At 43.9% G+C, this 25,985-nt stretch overlaps 1 protein-coding gene across 6 annotated transcripts in view; it reads left to right on the top strand.

Annotated features, from left to right (window-relative positions):
- Nucleotides 1–931: 931 nt before the first annotated feature.
- The window catches only part of SLMAP (sarcolemma associated protein), a 160,493-nt gene continuing 135,439 nt past the window's right edge, over nucleotides 932–25,985 (top strand). For all 6 annotated transcript variants that reach the window (XM_072598844.1, XM_072598841.1, XM_072598845.1 and 3 more), the window contains exon 1: nucleotides 932–1,523. In XM_072598844.1, the coding sequence (XP_072454945.1) occupies nucleotides 1,326–1,523 (198 nt within the window). In that variant the 5' untranslated portion in view covers nucleotides 932–1,325. The remainder of the gene's footprint in view (nucleotides 1,524–25,985) is intronic.

Below are 25,985 nucleotides of genomic sequence, written 5' to 3'. Positions count from 1 at the left end.
TCCTTTGGGACTGGTATTGGCGCCTCCCCCGCCTCGGATTTCGACTTCGCTTTGCACGACTTCCTCAAGCATCGCGAGAGGTGCTTGCCCACAGCTAAGATGTCTGCCAATGCGCTTTGCCCCTGGGGGGGAGGCTTCTCGTCCCAGAGAAGCATCGCGGCGAGTCCCCCGAGCGCAGGTTCACCTCCCCACTGTCAGACAACGTCTCTTCATGAGGACGAGGCCCGAGGCGCCCGCCGCCACGCTAGGCCCCGGCCCGTAGGCCACTCCCCACTCCCCAGCCTTCGCTGCCCTTAAGCAACATGGCGGCCCGCGCCTCTCGGAGAGCCCCACCCCCGCCAGGACGGCTCCCGGAGCAGCCCGCCCCGCGCCCCGCCCCGGCCTCTTTTTGCCCACACCCAATAGGGCCCCCGCGGCGTCGGTCACGTGGGCCTGGGAGTACGGCGCGGGAGAGGGGCCGGGCGGGCGGGCTAGTGCAGGGTGCGCGCTCCCGCGGCCGGCCGTCCGTCCGTCCCGCTGGTAGGTCTCCGTCAGAGTCACTATGGCGGCCGGGGCCGGGGCCGGGGCCGGGGTCGGGGCCGCGGGTGGGGCGGGGAGGGCCGGCGGGGCGGCGGGGGGCGCCTGACGGGCCGGGAGGGCGGGCGGCGCCTGACGGCGGCCGGTCACGGTTCTTGTCGCCCGCAGGTCGGAAAGTTTGGCGGCGGCGCCGCGTGAGCCGGGGCGGGCGGCCGGAGAGGGCCCCGCAGGCCAGCGCTCGAGGCGGCGAGAGAGCCCAGAGGAGCGGCGACCGACCCCCCACGCGCCGCCGCGGACACGCGGGAGCCCAGCCCGGGGCCGCCCCCGGCGCGCGATGCGCGGCCCCCGCTAGCGCGATCCCTGCTGGGGCGAGGAACCGAGGCGGCCCACGGACGATTCGGCCGGCCCACGGGAAGGGGGGACCCCGCTCCGCGCGGCAGGGCCGTCAGTGCCCACGCGAGACCGGGTCCCCGCTCGCGTGCCCTCGGGCGCCCCCCGAGTGACTCCCGGAGCGGCCGCGGGTGGATGCAGGAAGCCCCCTCCAATGTGGTTGGAGCCCCTGGGTGCTGAGCCCCAGGGGGATGGAGTGAGGGGCGCCCCCCACGCGCCCCCCGGCCATGCCCGGACCGCTCCCACGGTGGTGACCCGCGGCGACCCCCACGCGCGTGCGGGGCCGATGCTGTCTGCGCTCTGATCCGCCTGCTGGGGTGGGAGGACACACGTGGCGCGGCCTGCTCGGCAGCGTGGCTCAGGACGAGCTCCTCTTCGGACCCGGGCCTGGCTGGAGCGGGCTCCCCGAGCTGTCCTCAATGCCTTCGGCCCTGGCCATCTTCACTTGCCGCCCCAACTCGCACCCGTTCCAGGAGCGCCATGTCTACCTGGACGAGCCCATCAAGATCGGGCGCTCGGTGGCCCGGTGCCGGCCGGCCCAGAACAACGCCACCTTCGACTGCAAGGTGCTGTCCCGGAACCACGCACTGGTCTGGTTCGACCACAAGACGGGCAAGGTGAGGGGCCGCGCCGTGCCGCGGGGTGCTGGCGGCCGTGGGCGTGGGCAGCGGGAAGTGGTCAGCGGGCAGGGGGCAGCGGGGCTGGACAGCCCTTGGGCAGGGGCAGCCTTGGGCAGCGGGGCTGGACAGCCCTTGGGCAGGGGCACGGGCAGGGGCAGCGGGGCTGGAGAGCCTTTGGGCAGGGGCACGGGCAGGGGCAGCGGGGCTGGAGAGCCTTTGGGCAGGGGCACGGGCAGGGGCAGCCGGGCTGGAGAGCCTTTGGGCAGGGGCACGGGCAGGGGCAGCGGGGCTGGAGAGCCTTTGGGCAGGGGCACGGGCAGGGGCAGCCGGGCTGGAGAGCCTTTGGGCAGGGGCAGAGTGGCTGGACAGCCCTCGGGCAGGGCCCCACCTTCTCCTGACCCAGGCTGGCCCCCTGGCCCGGGCACAGCCTGCCCAGGAATGACAGGTCACCCGAGGCCGAGATTGCCTCCTGGCTGCGTCCCGCCTGGTTCTTAAAGTTGACCCCGAGTCTCCCCGACTTGACTGTAGAGGGTTCAAGCTTTCCAAAGAGGATGTAAGAATCTAGGACCAGCCATTAGGACGCTTTGCAGTCACTTGGAAGAAAGTTCTTTGGAATTCTCTGGAATTCCTTGATTCTGAAATTATGGTGATGCAGAGGCAGTGGGCTTTTCAAAGCAAATGACATCTGTGCCCGGGACTTGGGTGAGAGCAGAGAAAGACGTTTTAATGTTCTTGTCCGGTGCCAGTACACTGCCTTCCTTACCTGTGGAAGATACTTCTCTTATGTCCTCTCTGCAAGTGTTCAGCTTGTGTGCCAACCAGGCTTCCCGGAACCCAGTGGTAGGACAGGTAGAGAACCTCCCATCGCCAGTCAGCTCTTTCCCCTTCACTTCTCATTAGGTGTTTGATTTGCCCTCGTACAGATGAGTGGATGGACTTCCTACACTCTGAGACACCTCGGGTAGACATTTTAAACACCACTTTAAATTTTGGGGGAAAAATAGTGATTGGTAACATGAAGGAATCCTTTCTAGGACTGTGCAGAGATAATATCCCAGTGGCTTAGTTGGATATGACTAAGAGTCTTAACAGAAGTGGGCGGTTTTTGGCAGGGGAATTGAGATGACATGTTAAAAATTTGTACAAAGCGTGTTCTTGAAAGCTCTGCAACCACAGTTACCTTTTTAAATGAAACGACTGGATCATTCCTAACATCTTCTCTTTCCTCACTACCTAAAAGAAGATGGTTTGTTAATAGCGTAGTCACTGACTGAATTAATCAATCCATGACCAATCAGATTGAACCACATTGCAGTACAGGCTATTTTAGCTAGTAGTCCTTTGGAATTGTGAGTTACCTCGGATAGAGAGACCAGCTAAATGACCATGTTAGTTAGTGCTGATGTTCTTGGGAGAAATGTCCATTGTGAGAAATCTTATGTTACTCTATTTCTCCCTTTTCCCTGACTCCTTACCCCCCTCCCTCCAGCAGCCACCAGTTTAGGACAGGTTCTAAATTTCATTTACTTTACACTGAACCCCTTAAAGGGGAAATAGCAAATTTAATTAGGTACTTGTTCCTAAAGTTCAGAGGACTTTGCGTCATCTCATTGAAACAAACTCTAAGGAACTGTCCAGCTTCTTTGGTTAATACTGGACTTTGCAGAGAGAAAGAGTTGGAAGGAAATCTCTGGGACCTAGAACATCTTCTGTTAGAGGAGATTTTTGTTCCAAATGAAATAGAACAGAGGGACCTGACTTGATAGTCTGCCTCCTGACACACTGGGCCCATCTTTCCTGCTCTGTAAATTAAGACATTGGACTAGCTGGCCTCCAAGGTCCCTTCCAGCTCCATAAACTTTTAAATAATAAATACATAGTTCTGTCATGTTATTTTCACAACCATGGAGGTAGGCCCTATTGTTACCTCCATTTTACAGGTGAGGAAACTGAGGCAATTTCTTACCCAGGTTGACACGGCTAGAAGGTGTGAGACTGTATTTGAACTCAGGGCTTTCTGACTCTGGATCTAGTTCTCTATGCACTGTACCATTCAACTTCTACTTTTACTTTACCTGTGTGATCTTGTGACAGGCCCTCAACTTACCTAACCTGGACCTCAGTTTGGTCATTTATGAAATGAGACAGTTGTACTTCATAGTTTCCATGGTCTCTAGTTCACGTTTATTAGGCTTTTAAGCTTTGCAGAGTTTTGTTTTAGCAGTCGGGCAGTCAGAAAGAATTTGCTATGCACCTGTGATTTGCTGAGCATTGATGACTCAGAGAGAGGCCAAAGACAGTGTCTGCTCTCAGGGAGCTCCCAGTCTAATGGCAAAAACAAGCTGGAGACAACTTGGTATGGATAAGATCTAGACAGGATAAATTGGAGATAATTAGCAGTGACTGGTGGGAAATCCCTAGCATTAACGGAGACCCGCAGAGGCTTCTTGGAGAAGGTGGATTTAGCAGGGACTTGAAGGGATGAAGGAGGCGGTGATGAGGAGGGAGAGCCTTCCAGGCCTGGGGAGCAGCTGGAGAGAATGCCTGGAGCCAAGGGAAGGAGGGTCTTGTTTGAGGAGCAGCCAGGAGGCTTTTATGGTTACTGGATCCCAGACTACCTGTTGGGGAGTGAGGTGTAGGAAAGCTGGCAAGGGAGGAGGGGGCTCTAAATGCCAAACAAATGGAGCATTTTGTATTTGATCCTTCAGCTGAGAAGAGCCCCTGGAATTGACTGGATAGAGAGGGGTGGCATGGTCAGGCCTGTACTTCAAGAAGGCTACTTTAACAGCCTGAGTGAAGGATGAACTAGAGTGGGGACAGATGAGTGTGGGAGGCCAGTTGTCCAAGAGTGAGACAGTGAGGGCCTGAGCCAGGATGGAGCAGTGTCAGAGGAGAGAAGCGGGCATGTTCAAGGGATGTTAGGAAGGTAAAGGCAATAGGACTTGACCCCTGGATATGGGGGGCCAGAGAGTGAGAGCTTGTGGAGCCTATGCCATGGGAGCCTCAGCAGTGACAGGGAAGTGAGGAAGAGAGGAGAGCTTTGGTGGAAAGGTCACCAGGTCAGTCTGGGGCCTGTTGGCTTAAGCTGTCTGTGAATCATACTTTTGGAGACAGCCAGTTGGTAAGATTTGAGTTTGGAGGTGAGGAGAGAGGCCAGGGCTGGAAATCTGAGGACTTTCCGTGTAGTTCCTTTATCAGATGAGGGAACAGAAGCCTAGAGCGTTAAGTGTTTTGCCGGTAGTCCCCCAGTAGGTTACTGTTTAAGGTGGAATTTGAATTCAGGTCTTGACTCCACATCCAACTGTCTGTTATTTCCTGCTTTACTATTAATGTGTTAACTGATTTGTCAACTGGTAGAGACTCACTTTTAAATTCCAAGCTTCTGGTGGACTCCAAGTGATCCCTTTAAGGTCAGATTTACACACAATGTGCTGTGATTCTTTGTGCCCTGATAGAACAGAAAGTAAAGATGAGATGAAGGATATGCTAAGAGAACTGATAACCCTGGCACTTTCTAAGCTTGTCTCTCCAGGCCCAGTGTTCTCTGTCTACTCGATGTGTCAGACTGAGGCCAAGGGGCTATGGAAAGCTGGCCCTGGGGTCCAGTCATTAGGATCAGCCTGCCTCTGATGACTTGGGTGATGTGGGGACCCTCTGTGGGGAGGAGCCAGCAGACAGGGAGGATCCAGGCCCTCTCTTCTATCACTTTAGTGCCCACTAGTGACAAGGTCTCCAGAAGTGTATAAAAGTCCTTGGGAGTCAACGCATTTATTACAAACCAGCTCCTGTGCTGAAGGTGCTTGCCACAATTCCCTTGTTCTGTTACATGTATACACAGTGATTGGAGAAAGAAGAGAGAAGGAATCAGGAGAGGCTTCCTGGAGAAAGAGGTCCCTGAACCGAGCTGGGAAGGAAGCAAGGGGATAAAGTGATGGGAGCTTTGGGGCATCCCCTGGAGGAGTGGTGATGGAGCTGTTTGTCCTGCAGTACGCTCTGAAGAGCGTTGGTGGCAAAGCATTTGGAAAGATTTGGCAGGAGCCAGCCCGGAATGGGCAGCAGGAAACCATGGAAGCTTGTGGACCAAGGCAGTGAAAGTGTCCAGACTTCTCCTCCTGGGAGAAGCCACCCTTCCTTTAAGACATAGCCCAGGTTCTGCCCTTGTCCTTCCTCCCAAACCTAGCCTCTGCTCATTTTGTAGTATTCTATACTTAGATATGACTGCCTGTGATATCCCATGTAAGCTCCTTGAGGACAGGAACTGTTTGCTGCTAGAATGTCCTTAGTGAGTGCTTAATATGTGCTTGTTGATTGACTGACTGACTGCTTTAGGAAGATTATTTTGGTTATTTTTGGAGTATGGATGAGACCAAGGAGATACTGAAAACAGACCAAGGAAGGGTCCAGTAGAGAGATGAGCTAAGGGAGTGAGCCTGTGAATGGAGAGAAGGGGCCAGCGCTCAGAGACACTATAGTGATAACTATACATAGACATGAAGACTGAATGGCAGAGAGGGTGAGGAAGAGTCAGGAGTTGTGAATGACTCCAGGCTTGTGAACCTGGGTGATGAAAAGGAAGGGAAGCCATTGTGGACAGTGGGAGGTGGACAGATTTATTTAGTAGGTGTTTGGTGAAATGGAGCTTGGGAGCAAGACGGTAGCCCGATGCATAAAGTTGAGAGTCATCCACAGAGACACGGTTGACTCAGTGAGGGGTGATGTAGAGAAAAAAGGAGGGCCTAGGATAGAGCCTTGGGAAAAGACCCAGGGTTAAGGGTGGGTTCAGGAAGGAGACTATGATGGGACAGTTAGGGAGGTTGAGCATCAGGCCAGAAGATGGGTGGGTCAGTGGTGTCAGAGGCCACCAGGGTTCGAGAAGGATGAGGAATTGGGGAGCCTTTAAAGAATGTGGGTGAGAGGTGAGTGACAACCCAGCCATGGTGTGAGGAAGATGAGACGGAGTCAGTGTGATCCGTGATCGACAGGGCAGCTGAGCGGCTGTTGGTTGTGGGAGTTAGAGAAGCAACCATTTCAGCAAGTGTTGCAAACTTCATGGCACGATGTGGATGGATGGGCATTTGTTTGCATTAGATATGAGTTTGAGGAAATTGAGAATGTTTATCAGGCACTAGTAAATGAAGAACAGTTTTGAAGGCCTGGGCTCCTTTTTCATTTAATTTTTAATTATGTCTCAGGACAACAAAAAAGAAAATGTTAAAAGGATAAATTCTTTCAGTCTGTTTAGAGGAAGAATCATGTACAAGCATGAAAATAGGATTAAACTTTTTTTCTATCATCTTTTGGATTCTTTGTCTTGATAAGAGTACCCCCCCCCCCCCCCCCCCCCGCCCCAGTTGCCTCTCTAAAGGGATAAGGCTAGGGATTGGTTCTGTTTTTATTGATAGAGGGAACACCCAAATGAGGAAACTCCCTTTACCAATGCAGGTTGGCACCTTGTCAGCACTTAGTCAGTAACCTTAGCTGCCTAGAGCAGAGGCATCCAACACCGGCTGCCTGCAGCCCCAAACCTTCTGAGTGTGGCCTGAGCCAGATTGAGAGGTAATTGTGGAATGTTTAACACAATAAATAAAACACAGATACTACTAATAATACATGGTTTTCCAAGTCAACATGCAGCCTGCAGGGACCCTCACATATGGATTAGCGGCTCCTGTTCTTATTGGAGGTTGACCCCATTGGCCTAGTGCAGTGAGAGGGCCACTCAGCTGGGGTGGAAGTGCCAGAGGTGGCACATGAGTGAAGACAAGGACATTTTCATCTCTAGCTCCTGCTGCTTTTCCTCTCCTTTAAGTGAAAATGATGGTGGAAAAGGTGATGATGTTCTTGATGTGAATTCCTTGCCGTTCATTTCAGAGGAGGACAAAGGGGACGACAGCATTTAGCTTCTACTAGTGTCAATGCCTAGAGAAGCTTAGGATTCTCCCTTCCAATGACTTAAAACAGCCAGGTTCTTACAGTAACCTCATAGAGCTCTGGGTATGTTTTCTAATGTTAAGTTTTATCCAGATACATGTTACTGATGGCTTTCATTTTCTGTGCCAATCCCTCTGAATGGTAGTCCTCCACCTGAGGCCTCCTCCTTCATTAGCCCTCCCTGTAACATGGGAAGATAGACAAGAACAGCTGTCATGGTGACTGGTCAAAAGTGTATACCGCTTTCTGCTCCTGCTGCCTCTCACCTCTACTGAAAAGGTTAGGTTTTTGTTGCATCTGTTTTCCAGGGCCCCAATTAGTCATTAGAATTATTCAAACCTGTGTCATTTTCAAAGTCTTCTTTCACCTGTGGGCATTTTCCACACCAGACTTGTGAGGAGGGCAGGATAGTTCCATTTTACACTAAGGGAAAAAGTACTTTTGAAAGTACAAGTGACTTGTTCACAATTACTGGCAGAATCAGACTGAGATCTAGGTCTTCTGAAGGCCTTCAAGGTGTCCACCTGACTTTCTTCTTAGAGATTTTATTGCTGACGCATTTTATAACTTTTTGGTAAAGTATCTTGGAGTTTTCACTGAAATAATTGCTTTAAAAAAGACATGTTTTTGGAGTTCGAATTTCCAGCTCTTCTAGTGACATCTACTGTGTTGTGTTGTAATCTAAACTGTGGCTTTGTGGACACAACCAAAATGTCATATGACAGAATTGCAAAGACTCAGTTAATTATTTCTGGGTCAGCTTACATCTTTTGGCCAATGCTCTTGCCCCTCCTAGAGGTAGCTGGAGGCTTCTCTTCTTCTTTGGCATGCATCTCAGCAGCGACCTAGGTTGAGGGGCGCGTCCATTTGTCTGACATTGGCATTTTTATCTTTAAAGCAAAAACTTTTTTTAAAGGCCTTAGTTTAAGCAGGGGGGTGGCACAGTGGCTAGAACACTAGGCCTGAAGTCTGGAACATCTCATTTCAGACCTTGTCTCACCCTGGAGAAGTCACTTCACCTCTGTGTTTGCCCCAGTTCCTCATTTGTCAAATGGGGATGCACCTGCGAAAGACGACGTAAGCCATTTCAGTGTCTTTGCCAAGAAAGCCCCGTGGCCAAGTTCATGGGATCGTGCAGAGTCAGATGTGACTGAAATGCTAAACAACTATTGCATATAAACTTTAGAATGGGATAGAATGAGTTTTTTGTTGTTTTATAAGGTTGATTGTTAAATACGGTAACTTTGGCTTAGACTTTGTGTTGAAAACACGGCTGGATGGGTCAAGATTCGAACACTTTTAGGCTGCTTTGGGCAGGGATTTGTTTTATTTATATTTGTTTTATTTAGGCAGGTAAATTTGTACCTACACAGTGCGGCTTTTGATATTGGATGGTTACAATTTGTGGTATAGAGGCCATATTTTAATGTACTTTGCAGGTTCTGTGTGAGGGAGAGAGCTGAACTAGGCTAGGAGTCAGGAAATTGGTCTCTAGTGTCCTACTGTGTCACAGACTAGCTGTGACCGTGAGCAAGTTGTCTGTCTAAATTTTAGTTTCCTCACCAGTAAAATGAGAGGATTAGCTTAAAAGATCATTCAACGTTCCTGTCAGTTCTAACATTCCATGAGTCTGTGGTGAACATCTGAAATATTACTTCTGTTTAATAGAATTCTATACAATTAGTTCCATAGAATTTTTTTCTGTGTATTGTGGTAGAAGAAATCAGCATGTTTATACATGAAATTTTTCCATTGTAGGTTAGAAAAATGGACAGATATGCTAAGAGGTGTTTTTTTTTGGTAGAAACTTAATACACATTAAAATGCCTTTTCCATTTGGTATTATGCTTTTAAAAAGTGAGAAAACTGTTCATTCCTTGTGACTGAAATAGGCAGACATCTCAATAACATCATATAGACAGAAAGTAAAATACCATTGACATAAAAAGTCATAGCAGCACTTTTGTGGTAGCAGAGAACTGGAAACAAGGTAGATAGTCATCTATTAGGGAATGTTAAAACATATTGTATGTCTGAATGTATTGGAATATGAATGCCTGTGACATAAGAAATGATGAGAAATTGAGAGAAACATAGGAAGACTTAGGTGTGAACTAAGACAAAGTGAAATAAGCAGAACCAGGAAAACAATATATACAATACCTTAGATAGGATGAAAGTATGATAAGAATAATCAACCCTCGTATATACCTTTATGTCTATGTTAACTCTGTCCAGCATAGATTGCTTCTGCATGTCTTTGGTCCAGTCTTTCCTCCCTGATTTCATCTTCCTTCATGCTAGCACTGTAGCTTTACATTGGAGACCGTGGTGGTTGGATCCATGTGTAGTAGTTCTGTTCTCTCTGCCAGTGAGAGCAGATGTCTCCAGGAATCATTGGTAGACTCGTTCCATCTACGAATGCTCAGGAGGTAGCTTGGCCCAACTGGATTTCCCACCAGGCTCTTACTGGGCTGTTCTTAGCTGCACCTCCCTGTTTTGTGAGGCTTCTCTGAGCTGGTTTTGCCATTGGTGGTCAGTCTGAAACAGATGATTGACTAGATGAGGTGTTTTCTGCACTCTTTCTACCTTCTTGTTTCAGTAACTTTGGCTTCATTTACACTTGTCTAAGAAATCACAATGGTCCCTTCTTTACTTTTGCTCATTTCCCATTTTTCAGAGTTGTCACGTCAGTTTAGAAAGGTTGCATCAGAGTAGCTCCTTTTCCATATTCTTTTTGCTTTTCATTGGGTATGGACTTTGACCTTCATTCTAGCCAGACTGTGACTTTGTTTGACCCACAGTTGATTCTGAAATGTCTTCTTCATTTGTAAGTACTTGTTTCCCCTCATGGTTGTCATTTTGCTGCTTTGGGATGATGTTTGAGACCCATCACTTTGGGCACCTTTTTGAAAGAGTCGTTTCTTGAAGAAAATTTTCATGATAGGAGAATTTAGGAAAGTTTTAATAAGTCTTTGGTATTTTCATTTCTTAAACCTGAGTCATGTTTTCTAATATAATTTTTTTGCTATTTTCTCCTGCCCTCACTTTTACATTTAAATAACTGAATATGTTGCTTTTCTCCCCTGGAATGTAAGTTCCATGAGGGCAGAGCCTTGTCTCATTTTACATTTATATCTCCAGTCTCTAGAACAATCCTGAGACTCTTAATAAGTGAGTTTTGAAGTAAACATTGACTTTGTAAGAGGTCATTTTTCATAGATTTTTTCTTTACTTATTCATTTTTATTTACGTAAATAATATTTATTTTTTCCCCAGTTTCATACAACAGTTTTTAAATATTCATATAAAAAATTGAGTTCCATATTCTCTTCTTTCCTTCCTTTCTCCCCTCCTCCCTCACTGAGAATACAAGCAGTTTGATATAGGTTATGCATACGCAGTCATGCAAAACGCATTTCTGTATTAGTCGTGTTATGAAAGAAAAACAGATGCCCCCCCAAAAAAAACCCCAAAATAAGTGAAAAAAATAGTTTAGATGTGCATTCAGACTCCATCAAGTCTTTGTCTGGAGGTGGATAACATTTTTCAGCAGAAGTCCTTTGGAATTCTCCTGGATGATTGTATTGCTGAGAGTAACAAAGTCATTCCCAGTTGATCCTCACTGTGTACAATGTTCTCCTTCTTCTCACTTTGCTTTGCATCAGTTCAAGTAAGTTTTTCCTGGTTTTTCTGAAATCAGCCTGCCTCTCATTTCTTTCAGTTATTCATTCTTCACAGCACAACTTGGTGAATAATCTTCTCTGTGGTGGTCCGCTGGCTTGTGTGTGTCAAGCCTAGGATCCCATAAAATGATATTTCTTATTGCCTCTGGGTGCAGGATGAAAACAGTGTCCTTATTTATGTCTCTGGGAAAAATCTGCCAAATGAACATCCATTTAATGGAAGCTTTATGTCATCTCGTTTCACTTATGGCCAGAATATCAGTATAAATAGAGTTTAGTTCTTTTGGTGAAGCATCAGTTCTGTTGTTGGACAAAATATTGCACATTAAGTTTTGGTTGCTTTTGCCAAACTTTTAAAAAAAATTGTATTATAGTGGATGACTTCTAGGATGGGGAAGGGATAGATATGGAAATGGAATTGTAAAGATAAATGACGTAAACGTAAGATTTAAACAAGGCATCAATAAAAATAAGAGGAAAAACATTTGAAAAGAATGCCAATATTTACCTAATTATCTGTAGGCCATCTCAGACCTCTTATTCTTAGCCTCCTCTACCCCCTTGGTTGCCAGGACCAACACTCTTGCCTATGAGAGTGGCAGGAGGCTGGATGCAATGGGGCAGCACCTGGTGGCCAGCCCTCTGAGCATAGTCTGGCTGGTGCTCAAGCAGTGGGGCAATCTGGGTCCTCCCCGGAGCCCGCCTGCCCTGTCGTTAGAGCTGTTGATCTGGCTGCTAGTGTAGCCTTTGAGAACTTAGGGTCACCTCTGGCCCTGATGGGTCACTGCATCTGTCCCCTCTGGGAAGAGTTTTATCTTACATCAGACCTTATGTGACTGGTCATCTGTGTAAAATGACTTTTCACTTAACTTGTGGAAACTTTTCTTTACAATCAGAGGCTCTGTATTAGGGTATCAGTCCTCTGATCTAATTCTCTTTACTCAGCAGCCCTTGCTGCCAACTTCTCACACTCATCTTGCCTCATGGGAGCATAGATTTCCAGCTGGAAGGGACCTTCATTTGACAGGAAACAAGCCTGGAGAAATCAGATGAAGTCAAGATTCTACAATCCAATCTACTTGACTACAATCCAGAAGTTTGAATTGAATGATTTGGAAAGAGGAGAGATTTGGTCAAATCCTGCCTCAAATCCTTGCTAGCTTCGTGACTGTGGATCATTCACAACTTCTGAACCTCAGTTTGCTCCTCTATAAAAGGGGATGCAGAATTGCAGTAGCCCAGAAGAAATGTGTGAGATGCAGATTTAGAGACATTTCCATTCATACAGACATGAATGCAAGTTCGTACAGACTATTTGTATCTGACCTGTGGTAGAGCCTTTCCCAGCACTGTTCTGTCACAGTTGGACACACTGCACCTTGACCCCAGCATAGTGATGTCACTGAAGATCGAATGAGGTTGTATGTGCCAAGTGACTTGCAGATTTTATAAATACTATATTAAAAACGTGGGACCTTTTGAGTCTTCTGCTGTTTCCTTCTTCCTTGGTACTCTCTGAACATGGAACATCCTAATCCCATGGCACTCGCTGGAGTACTCAGTGTGCCTCAGGCCCTGTGATGGAGGTGGGGGGACAAGACACTAATGAACAGTCCCTGCCCTCAGGGAGCTTCCATTTTACTTGTGGAGAATATATATGAAAGACAGAAAGTAGAATTAGGAGCAGTTGGGGGAGGAGGGGCTCAGGAGAGGCCCCAGAGCAGTGCCCAGTGAGTGCTTCATTCACTTAGGCCCTTGAACTGAGGTGGGGCTGAGGTCAGAGGGCAGAAAGGAAGGGCTGCCTCCCAGGGATGAAGGCAGGTTGGGATTGACTTCCCGAGTCACACTGAGGAGATTCTGTTTGAGTCATAAGGTAATAGGGAACTTGATGACCAGGGAATAGGTGTTTAGTGTGGCCTTTGTGGGGGGAGTGTGTTTGATTATCAGTGTGCCAAAAGGAGAAGGAAAAGGAAAGACTTTGAGTAGGACTTCCTCCTCCTCCCCCTGCTACCACCCCTACCCCCTCTCCTTCTTAGACTCCTTGTCTGCCTCAAGGCCCTGGTCTCTTCTAGGAAGCTTTTCTTGGATTCACCCATTGGTAGCACTCTCTGCTTTCTGGGATTCTTTTGTATTTATCTGTTTAAATAGTGCATCCCTCAATAGAGTAAGCCCTTCTAGGGCAAGGAGGGAGGGTTTTCATTTTGTCTTTGGGCAGGTCCCAGTTCCTAAGACTGAGTCTTGTCTTGGCAGCAATGCTTGTTGGATGTAGTTGAAATCTGAAGTGAGTTCTCTAGGAGGCCAGAGGAAAGAAGAATCAGCATTGGAAGGGCTCTGCTGAGGAAACAGAGGCAGCCTGGTAGCAGAAGGCAAATACTGCCTCTGAGTCTGTGACCTTTGGTGAGTCAAGTGATTTCTCTGGGCCTCAGTTTCCTCCTCTGTAAACTAGGGAGTTGGACTAGATGGCTTCAGAGGCTTTGTCCAGCTCTAAGTCTATAATCTGGGCCTTTAGGATGGACAGTGTTTGAGTAAGTGATGTGAGTGAGTAGGGATACATGGTGCCCCAGAGGGGGAGCAGAATGAGCAGAAGCACTGGAGAACATGAGCACTGGGGCCGGTTGGAGGTTAGTTATGCTGGTGTATGCAAGAGTAAATACTGGGCCTGGTTTGCCAGGGAGAGATTCAAATGAAATCCCCAGGTACCTGGCTTTTCTCTAGAGTAGGAGAGGTTTCAGTTCTCTAGGGTATTTGTTTATTGCTGCGATGAAGGGTGAAAAGGGAAGGGTTGCTCACCCGATATCCTCTTTATTTTGCATTCTAGTGACCCCTGGGGATCCTCTCCTGATAGTTTGGATATATGTGCCAAGGACATTTGTTTGAAAATGCCTTTCAGGTCTAATTGCATATCTGCTTTCCACTGTTGATCTCTTTGTGCAGCTCATTTCCAAAGCTCCCTCTTGGCTGCAGACCTCATGAGTTTCTTCCCTGTTTCAGGTGGCCTTGCCCTTTCTCCTTGTTACCTTTCATGTAATAAAATCCTGCTTTTGCATCTCTCAGATCCTTTATGTGTGTTTATTTTGTGTGATAGTTTTACGTTTGCCTGGCCCAGTCCAAACTGAAAGATGTCTAAAACTTTGTCCCTCTCTGTCAAGCCTAGAACATGGTGGGCAGTCTCCAACTCTTCAAGGCTACTAACTTGGTATAGTGATGAGAGTGTGTTCTAACAGTAAGGAGTCAGGGAGCAAGTTGTCTAGGGACTTAGGAGTAAAGTTAACCCTTGCCAGGGTGGAGAACTCCCATATTCAGACCCTGAAATACTCTTTGCTTTGAATTTTGGTTTAGTGTTGATCTTTTTGAGGTCCTTTATTTTAAATAATAAATGCCCTCCTCCTTGCCATCGTTCTCCAGCCCTTTCTCCATTGGTATTTTTGCAGCATGAGGAGGATGTGGAAAGACTTGTGCCTGCTTAAACATTTGTCTTACTCCAGTATGAATGTGAAAAAATAAGCCCAACGTAATTTAATGGTGTGTGAGGATTACAGATGTTAAAAGAGAGTTCCATAATTAAATAGAATTCCTAAAAGCTTCCCAAAGCTAATGCTCTTTTTTTTTTTAACCCACTGTCTATATGAAACTTCCTCTGAGGGAATACTCTGCATTTGTGACATTACGGCTTGGACGTTTCTCTTCCTCTCCCACCATGGTAAACGTAACCTAGAAATATTTCATTCATTCACTCATTTATTTATAGGATTGAAGTATCAGCTAAAAAGTGTTATCATTGATTTGGGTTTATTCTCTTTATTTTGCATATACATATATTCTATATATATAGAATATATATTAGTGTGCACACATACGACACAGATGTATAGAATATATACATTAACACGTACACACATGTATAGAATATGTACATCAGAGTGCACACACCACACATGTAAAATATATACATTAGCATTACACCTACCACACATATATGTATAGAATATATATTAGCATGCACACACCATACATATATGTATAGAATATGTATTAGCAGAGTGCACACAGCACACACATGTATAGAATATATACATTAGTGTGTATACATACCACCCATATATGCATAGACTATATACATTAGTGTGTATTTTGCTCTTCCTATAGAATGTAAGCTCTTTTGAGCAGGGATGGTTTTGTTCATTGTCTGTGAATCTGCAGTGACAGGCACATAGTGGGTGCTTAAGAAATTATTGATTAATATTGGACACAGAATCCTGTTCCTAACTGTTAGAATTCAACTCTATTGAAAACCTTTGGGAAATGAGTCATTCTGGCTATACTGAGAGTTTCCAGATAATTGGGAGCATCTTCATTTAAGATCCAAATTGTTTGACTTAAAGCATTTTGAAAAGAAATCTTACCTTTTTTTCAGACACTGTGCTGAACAGAATTACGTGCCAGGCACTGAGTTAGATGCTAGAGAAACCAGTACAACAAAAGGCCTCTTGAAGAAGGTGGCACTGGAGCTGATCTTTGAAAGGAGCCAGGATCTCCAGGAGGGGGACGTGAGAGAGGAAGCATTTTTGGCTAAGGGTACATTGAGTGCAAAGGTGTGGGGGTGGGAGATGGAGTGTAATGGATGGGGAGGAGCAAGTAGTCATCTACTTGGAATGTGTAGCTCTTGGCCTGGAAAGATAGCCTAGACAGGTCCAGGTCATGAAGGATTTTAACTGCCAGAGAAGTATGTACTTCATCCTAAAGGCACTGGGGAGCCACTGGAGGTCCTTGAGCATGAGGGGACCCAGGTCTGATGGAAAGGTAGGGCCTGAAGTCAGGGAAGGCAGTGAGGAGCATCTCATCCTGGTAGAACTGAGGCAGTTAGGGTGGCAGTGGTGTGGGTGGAGATTAGGGGGATGCCAGAGGTACAGAGGAAGTTGAATCGAGTGGGCATGGGAATGGACAACTGAGGACGATCTGAACCTCCCAAACATCTAGTATTGGGCTTTGCTATAATGGAGTCAAGTCTGCCAGACCTTTGGGTTCATAGGGCCGTTTGACCCGACACCACCTGGTTTTTGTCTCTCACTCTTCTGGGTGCTCCACAAGCTTGGCCCTGAAAAAGAGCATGGGCAAAACACTATTTCTGCCCCAATCCCTCCATGCTTGTGGCGGGGCAGTACTCTGGGGATGAGCATGGCCCACTTCTTTGTCAGCTTGGTGCTGCAACAGACAGAGCGCCAGCCCTACAGTCAGGAAGACCTGAGTTCAGTGTGGCCTCAGATGCTGTCTGTGTGACCCTGGTCAAAGTCATGTGATCTGTCTATTAGTTTCCTCAGCTATAAAATGGGGGCAGTGATGGTGGTAATGACCCATCTCCCAGAGTTCTTGTGAAGATCAAGTGAGATACTGTAAGCTCCATTTATATATATTTATTATTATTATCCTTTTGATGGGTTGATCAGTTTTGTTGAACTGTTTCTTGTTTATGGGGAATTACTCTTTGGCATAGGGTTGGGGCACACTGTGATATATATAGAAACAAGAACATCAATAAAAATACCTGTACCCCCCTCCGCTACTGTCATCATGACCACATTTGTTCAATTTTCATCTCTCTGTTCTTTGTACAAGTGGAAGAGCCTTGCGTCTGCTGTCAGACTCGTTGGATGTGGGATGTGGTCTTTAGATTGGTGGAGTGCTTTTTTCCCCCTCATTTTTTATTACAAGGACTCTTGGTTAGTGTGAGGATGGGAGGGGGCAGGGATATATTTGAAAATGAAGGTGATATTAAAAGAAAATATATCAATGAAAATTAAAAATAGACTTGATAGTATGACCTTTAAAACCAAATTTTAGACAAAACAGTGTCTCATTTGTTTCATAATGAGATGATTTTCCTGTCTCTTTCCTGCATTTGTTGTATTTAAAGTTAATTTCAGTAGTTCTGCCAATTTCCCTTTAAATATAGACCTCTTTGTAATGAAGCAATATGAAATTTCCTGTCTGAAATGCAACAAGTTTTGAGATGCAGTGTGGTGTGAGGCTATCAGAGTTGGACTTGAAATCAGAAGAGACTTGTGTCCAGATCTACTTTCAGTACTTCCTTGCTCTGGGGCCACGTGCCAGTTACAGCTTCTTTTCTTCTTGGTTTCCTCATCTGTAAATGGGGATAAAATGTCTTCTCTCTCTGTGGGGTTGCACTGGAGATCAGAAGAGGCTCTCATCCGTTTTGTTGTTGTCGTGTTGGACAGTTAGCCTGCTTCTTGGTGTCTCTTCTGTCTACATTGTTGGAGGTTTTTCTTTTACTCACTTATTTGATCAGAAATGTTCTATAACAGCTACTGACTCTGTTGTGTCTGTTATTTTACTTTTTGGTTTCCTGCTGGTTAACAGCACTGGGAAATGGATTATTCTTATCTAAATTCTAGCCCATTTTAATGATTGCTGCTGGGAAAACTATTGTTGTACTGTCTTGTGCTGAATCATTTGTGTGGCTTCTTAACATCAGTGGGTGTGGAAAGAAGCATGACCATGGAAAGAAATAGAGGATTCCTGCCCTTCATGCCCAAATTCACTTTGAGTTGAAATTAGTGATGGGTTTAGCGGCAGAAGCCCTGGTTTCCAGTCTTGGCTTTGTTGTGTAGCGCTCAGATAAGCATAGACCAAGTTCTCTAGACCTCAGTTGCCTTCATTTTAAAGGGCTTGAACCCTTACTCTTAAAATATATTTTGAGTATTTGTAATTGAGGCCTCATAAGACAATGAGCATGCTCAGGTTGCTTTTTTGTATTTTTTTTGATGACCACAGGTTTATGGGGAAGGAAATGGCTTTACATTAACTTTGGGATTAGATAAGAGGAGGATATGTTCTTCACCAGATGGATAAACTGGATGTTAATTTGGTTAAGCATATATGGTACCAGGGTGATAAGCTCCCTTGAATGTTACTTAAAAATTATGGATAATATTTTAGTAATAGTCTACCAAATGAATTTACTTTTTTTTTACCTTTAGCGGTCGTACAGACAGATCTTTTTGTTTTTATTTTGGTAAATGTCTAACTTTTAAAAGAGAGTTTAGAAAATATACATACCTAGGACTCACATTTTAGTTCCCAAAAGTGAGAGTTAATGTTTAATTTTAGTTACACAACTTTATTCCTTTTCTTATTAATGCTTCTACTACTTTGGATTTGTATGGGTCTGCTTCATTTATTGTTAAATAAGTTGAATTTTAGAGTAAAAGTTATGAATATGTTTAGTGATTTTATGAGTGAAAAAGCATTTAAGTGAATGCCTTCTGCCACGAGTCTTTGCTCTCAGGCTGCTTGAGTTCTAACTGAGGGAGACAGTCCATACTGGAGGCTGCAACAGAGGAGTGGATGGAAATCCCAGGGGTTCCACTGGATACACAGAATTAAGTTATATTTGAACAGATAAGTAATGATTTTACTTACTGATAGAGGAATCATTTCTGAATCATCTCTTTTCAGATGTCAAAATCAACAGCAAAACTAGAGGAGAGGATAAAGATATAGTCATGCACGTTGCCTTCTTTATAGCTCCAGTTTAACCTATTCAAATTTATTTTAGCATATTTGTGCTAGGAAATGGATAAAGGAAAAGACTTTGAATATTCAGCAATTGCTGCACGAGGGGGATGCCCCAAGTCCCCAGGAATCACCACAACTGGTACACAGCTTCGTATTTTTGCCAAGTAGAGAAACATGGCAGCCAAAGACCCACTATTTTAGCATGTAAACCCCCTTATAAAATGTTGAGGAAGAAAATTATGAGCATTATTGCCTCAGAGACTCACCATGTCTAAAATAGACCTGGTTTTCTTTCCTGTCAGCCTCTTCCAAACATCTCTTTCTGTCAAGGGTGCCACTTTTCCAGTCCTGCAGGTTTGTGCCTTTGGTGTGATTCTTTACCCCATATATTTAGTTGGTTACCAAATCTTGCACTTCCTGTCTCTACAGTATCTGTCACATCTCACACTTTCATCAGCTCCGTTTTCTCTATCTTAGTTCAGACTCCTATCCACTCTTACTATTGGAGTGGCCTTCCTAATGATCTCCTATTTTAAGTGTTTCCTCACTACAAACCATCATTTATGCAGCTGCCTAAGTGATTTTTCCCTAGCTGAAGATATGATTGTGTTACTCTCCACATTCAGTGAAAATCCAGTAACTTTCTGTGTGTGGCTTGTGGGATGAGTGAGGGAGTGTGGAGTCAAGTATGCTTCCAGATATGCTGCAGCCAGGTGACTGGAAGGATGGAGGTGCCCTTAAGTAGACAGAATTGCAGTGAGGAGGGTTAAAGGGAAAACCTAGTGGGGATGTGTCAGATTTGAGATGTTTGTGGGCCATTGAGGGGGCCATGTGCAGTATTCGAGTTCAGGAGATAAATTTGGGAGGATGGGTCTTGTGACTTGGGGGTATTCTGCGTAGGGATCCTAGCTGAATCCATATGTTTGCTGATGAGGGTGTGGAAAGAGAAGAGAAGAGCCCTGGTCTGTACTGCCACATCAAGGGTGGGGCATCGATGAGAAAGGATACTGGGAAGAAACGAGAGAAGAATCATCGGGGCACTGTGCATAAAGGGGCTGTCAGGAACCTTTGCAGCTGAAGAGGTCGAGAAAGGTGAAGACTGAGGAAAGGAAGAGATTGTTTGGTATCCTTAGAGAGGGCATCTGAAAGTGGAGGAAGTTAGTGTAACTGGTTTTCCCAGGAATTTCACTGTGAAAGAAAGGGGATATGTGGGATGATAACTTTAAGAGGCAGGATGGGAAGGTCAGGTGAAAATTTTTGTAAGAATTGGGGCAGTTTGGGCTTGTTGTGGGCAACAGTGAAGGAGCCAGTGGGTAAGAGAGGTGGGAGATTAGGGAGAGGGAAGGTACAACTGAATGATTTTCATGTTCCCTGGAAACAAATCACATCTTTTTCACATCATTATGATGATGCTGTATGTCTGGGAATCATGTCATACCATACTTCTTAGGAATCCAAATTTCAGGTGGCCCAGGAGGCAAAGGAGAGATGTACATCCTAGACCTAAGCAGGCCACAGCCGCCTATTACTAACTAATACTGTCTTCACTTACAGTGTGGTATGATCACGGTGTGGGGATCAGATGGGTAGAGAGTCAGAATTAGCAGATGGATAGCAAAAGCTCGAGGCAGGCTTCCTGCTCTTTGGGGAAGGAATTTTTGGACTTTTTGCTCTTTTTGGAGGACTGCTGGAAGAAATGGAGCATAGTTGTACAGGATTGAGACAGCTTAGGAGGTAATCTTTATTGGAGGATGTTCCCACATTGGTTAAATATTGAGAAAAAAGTGAAATTTAGACCTATTTGCAAAAATATGGAAGATGCTCAATATAGTACTGTGTAGATTGAAAAAATTTAATGTAGTTTCTTTAGTATGTAAATTGAAGATTATTGGAAATTATGGAATTATTTTTGAGTTTAATACGTATTATATGTATACACAATATTTCTGTGGAACATACCTCCTTTTATAAAAAGAAACTATTTTCCCTGATCAAGGGCCATATGTTTACATGGCAGATTAAAAATTGAATTAAAATTTAACTTATATTAGGAATAAAAGTTTTCAGTCATTTCTCAATGTAAAGCCATGTGTAAAATACCTTCTAGTGCAAGTGTTTGAAACAAATATATGTATTAATATGCTAGAAGACAAAACTATTTTATAAATATGTGACAACTAAATGGAGTTGGGAGAATGCTTTTTAAAAATTATGCTTTGTGGATAATTTATAGACTCATTTATATTTTATTTGGAAAGAATGAATTCCAAAAGAGAAAACTGGAGATCAGATTGTTGAGCTGTACTTAGGTGTTTTTCTTGAGTATATATGTTGACACTGTCAGCATATATCAAGTGCCTTTTACTTATTTGATAAAAGCTAAGTAATTCTTAAAAACCATAGTGATCTGCTTTGTTTGTATTCAAAGGCATTTAGATAGAATTGTAACATTAAAGTATATTCTCCGACAAAAGTAGAAGTTTGCTTTCTAGTTGTATATTTGTTTGTAGCACATAAAATCTGCATCGTCACTTCCTTATTTTAAGGCTTGCTTTGCTGTAAAGGTGACGGTAACATATGAAAACTTATAGATCGTTTTTCATGGCTTTGAAGAACAAGCCTGCACCAGAATTTAAAAAAATCCCTGAGGTAAGGTGTCATCCTGTTTTAGGGAATATGCACATTTCCAAGTTAATTTTAACTGCTTGGTTAAGTTTTAGGTGATACGAATATAACTTGGCAAACATTTAGGTATTGCCTAAGTCTTATCTTTGTTTATAGTCCATTAAAATAGTAAACTTGAAATTCCTTAATTTTTTTTGATAATTTCCGCATTGCCCACTAATAAGTAATTGATAGTCAATTAGTTTATTTTTTGGTTGTTTTTTAATGTTTTAATAGTGTATATCTTTAGTGCTTATAAGATGAGACATTTTGTTGTAACTTCAGGAGATAAGTATAATAGTAATAATAGCTAGCATTTATATTTACCTTTTAGGCTTTGCAAAGTACTTTACATATGTCATCTCACTTGTTAGTATGTATTTTTTAGTTTAAAATTTCATATTACTTTTGACTGAACCGATTCACAGCTCCATCAGCATATATTAGTTTGCTCCTTTTTTCTATAACATTTAATTTTCTCATCTTTGTTAATTTGACTCTAATAGATCAGAGTTGTAATTTGCATTACTTTGATTATTAGCATTTTTGACCACTCTGGAGAATTTCCTCTGCCTTTCCTGTCAACACTTACTATTGGGAAATGACTTGACTTGCTATTTCAAATGTGCATCTCTTCATAGTCATTAAATGTCAGAATTTTGTCAGAACTGTTTAGTGCAAAGATACCTACACCCCCTCCCCCCATTTTCTTCTTATTCTAGATGCATGGTTTTTCGTTTTGTATGTCTTTCTTCCTCCCTCCTTTCCTTTTATCTTCCAACTCTCCCGGTCTAACCCTTCCTTTCCTGTTACTTTCAAACTTGCCCAACTCTTCTTCATCCTTTAAAGAAACTAAAAAACCTTTCACTTTATGGACTATCCCTGTTTGCTTTCTCTTACTCTCTTTTAAGCCCTCAGGGGTCTGGCTTTTGACCTCCTCTTTCCTCTGAAACTGCCTTCTCCAAACTTATCTGTGGTCTTTTAATTGCCCAATCCCATGACCTTCCTCAATTTCATCCTTCTTGACCCCTTTTGGAGCCTTTGGCGCTGTTGATCACTATCTCCAGGATTGTCTGTCCTCTCCATGTTTTTGTGACTTGGTTCTTCCTGATTCCCCTTCTTGTCTGACCACTCTTTCTCTGTGTCTTGATGGTTCTTTTTCCAGGTCAGACTCACCAACCACTGCTGTGCGGCCCGGTCCCTGCCCTCAAGATGCTGTCCTGGTTCCTATCACCTTCCATGGGTTCAGTTCTCAGCTCTGTGTAGATGATTGCCAGATTTTTATACATCTCTAACATCTTCCCTAAACCACAGCCTCAGGACTGTCGGAGGCTTTTGAACATCTCAGACTTAACGTGTCCAAAACAGATTTCACTTTTTTCCCTAAAACCTCCCCTCTTTCCAACTTCCTTGTTATTGTTGTGGACACCAGCATCCTCCCAGTCATCCAGGATCACAAATCTTGTGTCATCTTCAGCTCTTACCTCTTACCCAGTCCACCAAGATCTCGATTGTGTGTTTTCTGCTTTCCCTTTTCTTGTGTACATCTTCATGTCTCTACTCAGACACCCTGCTTCTCACCTGTACTACTAAAGTAGCTTTTTCACTGTGCTCTCTGCCTCAAGATCTGACTATGTCTGTCTATGACTAGGTCTGACTATGTCACCCTACTCTGAACTTCTGTGCTTGTTTAGTGGTTCATAAAGTCCTCTGTCCTTTAAAACTCTTCCCTCCCTCTTCAGCCTTCTTACCCTGCCAAACTTTAGCTGTGTTGGCCTGTTTGTAGGTCTTCAGGTAAGTCCCTCCCCCTCAAGATTCTGTCCTTTTTCACTGTCTCCAATCCTGAAATTCTCTGCCTTCCTGGCTTTCTTCAAGACCAAGGGGCCTTGCCCTAGTTCCTAGATGCTAATGCCTTCCCTTTTCAAATGACTTGGTCTGCTTTGTATCCCTCTAGTCTGGGTCTAATTATTTCCATGTTGTTTGGCTCATTAGAATTTATGGGGGCATGGACTTTGCTTCTCTTTGCAGCTCCAGTGCTTAGCACAGACCTGGAAGAAAGGCTTGGTGGCCATCTTTACCTGTTCATTTGGGTCTGGGTAGCAGTATTTTGCTCATTCAGTAGTGATCCTTGACTGTGCACAAACACATGGTTAGAACGTTTTCTCCTACAGCAAATGTGTTTTAGGGAAGTTTCGGTGTTTGATCAGTGGCTCATCTCATTTCTTTGTTTTGCATGTGCTATTTGACCACTCCAGTGTTGTTTCTTCTTTCTTAATTTGGTTCCTGCAGGGTCTTTAAGTGTGTCTACATAGCATTAAAGTCATGGTATTCCAAGTATCCCATGATAAATAGTTCTGAATAGTTGATTTTTCTTTTTACTTTCACAATATATAAGCCATAAATTTTGCTCACAGAATAAATTAGAGTTTATATTCACATTGAATTATATAGTTTTATGGGATGAATTTCTCAAGTATGTGACCTGGGATTGCTTAAATTTTTCATGGCATTAATATTGCTTAGTGAGAGGAATTTTTAAAAATACTTATTGGATATAATAGAATGAATACATTGAATAAAAATCTCTGTGAGGTACAATAGAAAAGAATTCTCAATTTGTATTTATTTCCACTTGCATGTAGAAGGCACTAAATAAAGTGTTCAGTTCATTTCCTACTTTCACATATTATAGATTGAATGAGTATAGTGTAGATCTCTTCTTTTAAAATTTAAAATTCCAAATTCTTTCCTTCCTTTCTACCCTTCCCCACCCATTGAAGGCAGTATGGTAACTGTTATAGATGTGAAGACATGCAGAACATATTTCTGTATTAGCCATGATGCAAAACAACAGCAGCAACGAAATGAAGAAGTGTAAAGAAAGTGAAAGGTCTACTTCGACCCACTTTCAGAGTCCATCGCTTTTCTGTGGATCCTTTCGAATTGTCTTGAATCATTTTCTTGATCAGAATAACTAAGTCTCACAGTTATCATTCTTACAGTATTTCTGCTATTATGTACAGTGTTCTCCTGGTTCTGCTCGTTTCACTTTGCATGAGTTCATGTAAGTCTTCTCAAGTTTTTCTGAAACCATTCTGCTCATTTTTAAAAAAATTCTTTTGTTTTCAGTGTTTTACAATAATTTCATGTATCTTAGATTTTTTCTTCTCCCTCTGCCTCCTTCTCTACTCCCTCCCCGAGACGGCGTACCATCTTATATAATTTCTACACATATATTCCTGTTAAATACATTTTCACCTTAGTTATGTTGCATAGAAGAATTAAAATGAGTGGCAGAAACCATAAAACAAAACAAAACATAATACAAAAGCAAATGATCTGCTTCATTCTGCGATCTCATTCCATAGTTCCTTCTCTGGATGTGGAAGGTGTTTTGCCTCAAAAGTCCATTGGGAATTTTTTAGGTCCTTGCTTTGCTATGAAGGACTAAGTCCACCAGAAAAACTCCTCTCACCCTGGGGTTGTTGCTGTGTACCAAGTTCTGGTTCTGCTCCTTTCACTCAGCATCAGTTTATGTAAGTTTTTCCAGGCCTCTCTGAAGTGTTCCTGTTCATCATTTCTCGTAGCACAATAGTATTCCATTACATTCATATACCACAACTTGTTCAGCCATTCCCCAATGGATGGGCATCCCCTTGATTTCCAGTTTTTGGCCACCACAAAAAGTGCTGCTATAAATATTTTTGTACATGTGGGACCCTTTCCCATTTTTATGATCTCTTTGGGAGACAGTCCTAGAAGTGATATTGCTGGGTCAAAGGGTATACACATTTTTGTAGTCCTTTGGGCATGGTTCCAAATTGCTCTCCAGAATGGTTGGATCAGCTCACAGCTCCAACAACAATGAATTAGTGTTCCAACTCTCCCACATCTCCAATATTTTATCATCTTCCTGTTTTATCATGTTAGCCAATCTGATAGGTGTGATGTGGTACCTCAGAGTTGTTTTGATTTGTGTCTCTCTAATCAGTAGTGATTTAGAGCATTTTTTCATATGATTATAAATAGCTTTAGTTTCTTCCTCTGAAAATTACCTGTTCGTATCCTTTGACCATTTATCAATTGGGGAATGACTTGTATTCTTGTATGTTTGACTTAGTTCTCTACATATTTTAGAAATGAGGCCTTTATCACAGATACTAGTTGCAAAAATTCTTTCCCAGTTTTCTGCTTTCCTCCTAATCTTGATTATATTGAGTTTGTTTGTGCAAAAACTTTTCAATTTAATGTAATCAAAATTATCTATTTTGCACTTCATAATGTTCTCTATCTCTTGTTTGGTTCTTCATAAATCTGACAGACTATTTCTTGCTCTCCTGCTTTATTTATAGTATCAATCTTTATACCTAGATCATGTATCCCTTTGGACTTTATTCTTGCATACGGTGTCAGACATTGGTCTATACCTAGTTTCCGCCACGTTGTTACCCAGTTTTCCCAGCAATTTTTGTCAAACAGTGAGTTCTCTTCACAGAAACTGAGGTCCTTGGGTTTATCAAACAGTAGATTGCTATATTCCTTAACTACTGTGTCTTGAGTACCTAACCTATTCCACTGGTCTACCCCTCTGTTTCTTAGCCAGTACCAAGTGGTTTTGATGATGGCTGCTTTATAATACAATTTG

The sequence above is a fragment of the Notamacropus eugenii genome, chromosome 3, assembly GCF_028372415.1.
Source record: "Notamacropus eugenii isolate mMacEug1 chromosome 3, mMacEug1.pri_v2, whole genome shotgun sequence".
NCBI classification, from domain to species: domain Eukaryota; kingdom Metazoa; phylum Chordata; class Mammalia; order Diprotodontia; family Macropodidae; genus Notamacropus; species Notamacropus eugenii.
Note: the sequence above shows the minus strand (reverse complement) of the source record. Positions and strands in the feature narration are given on the sequence as shown.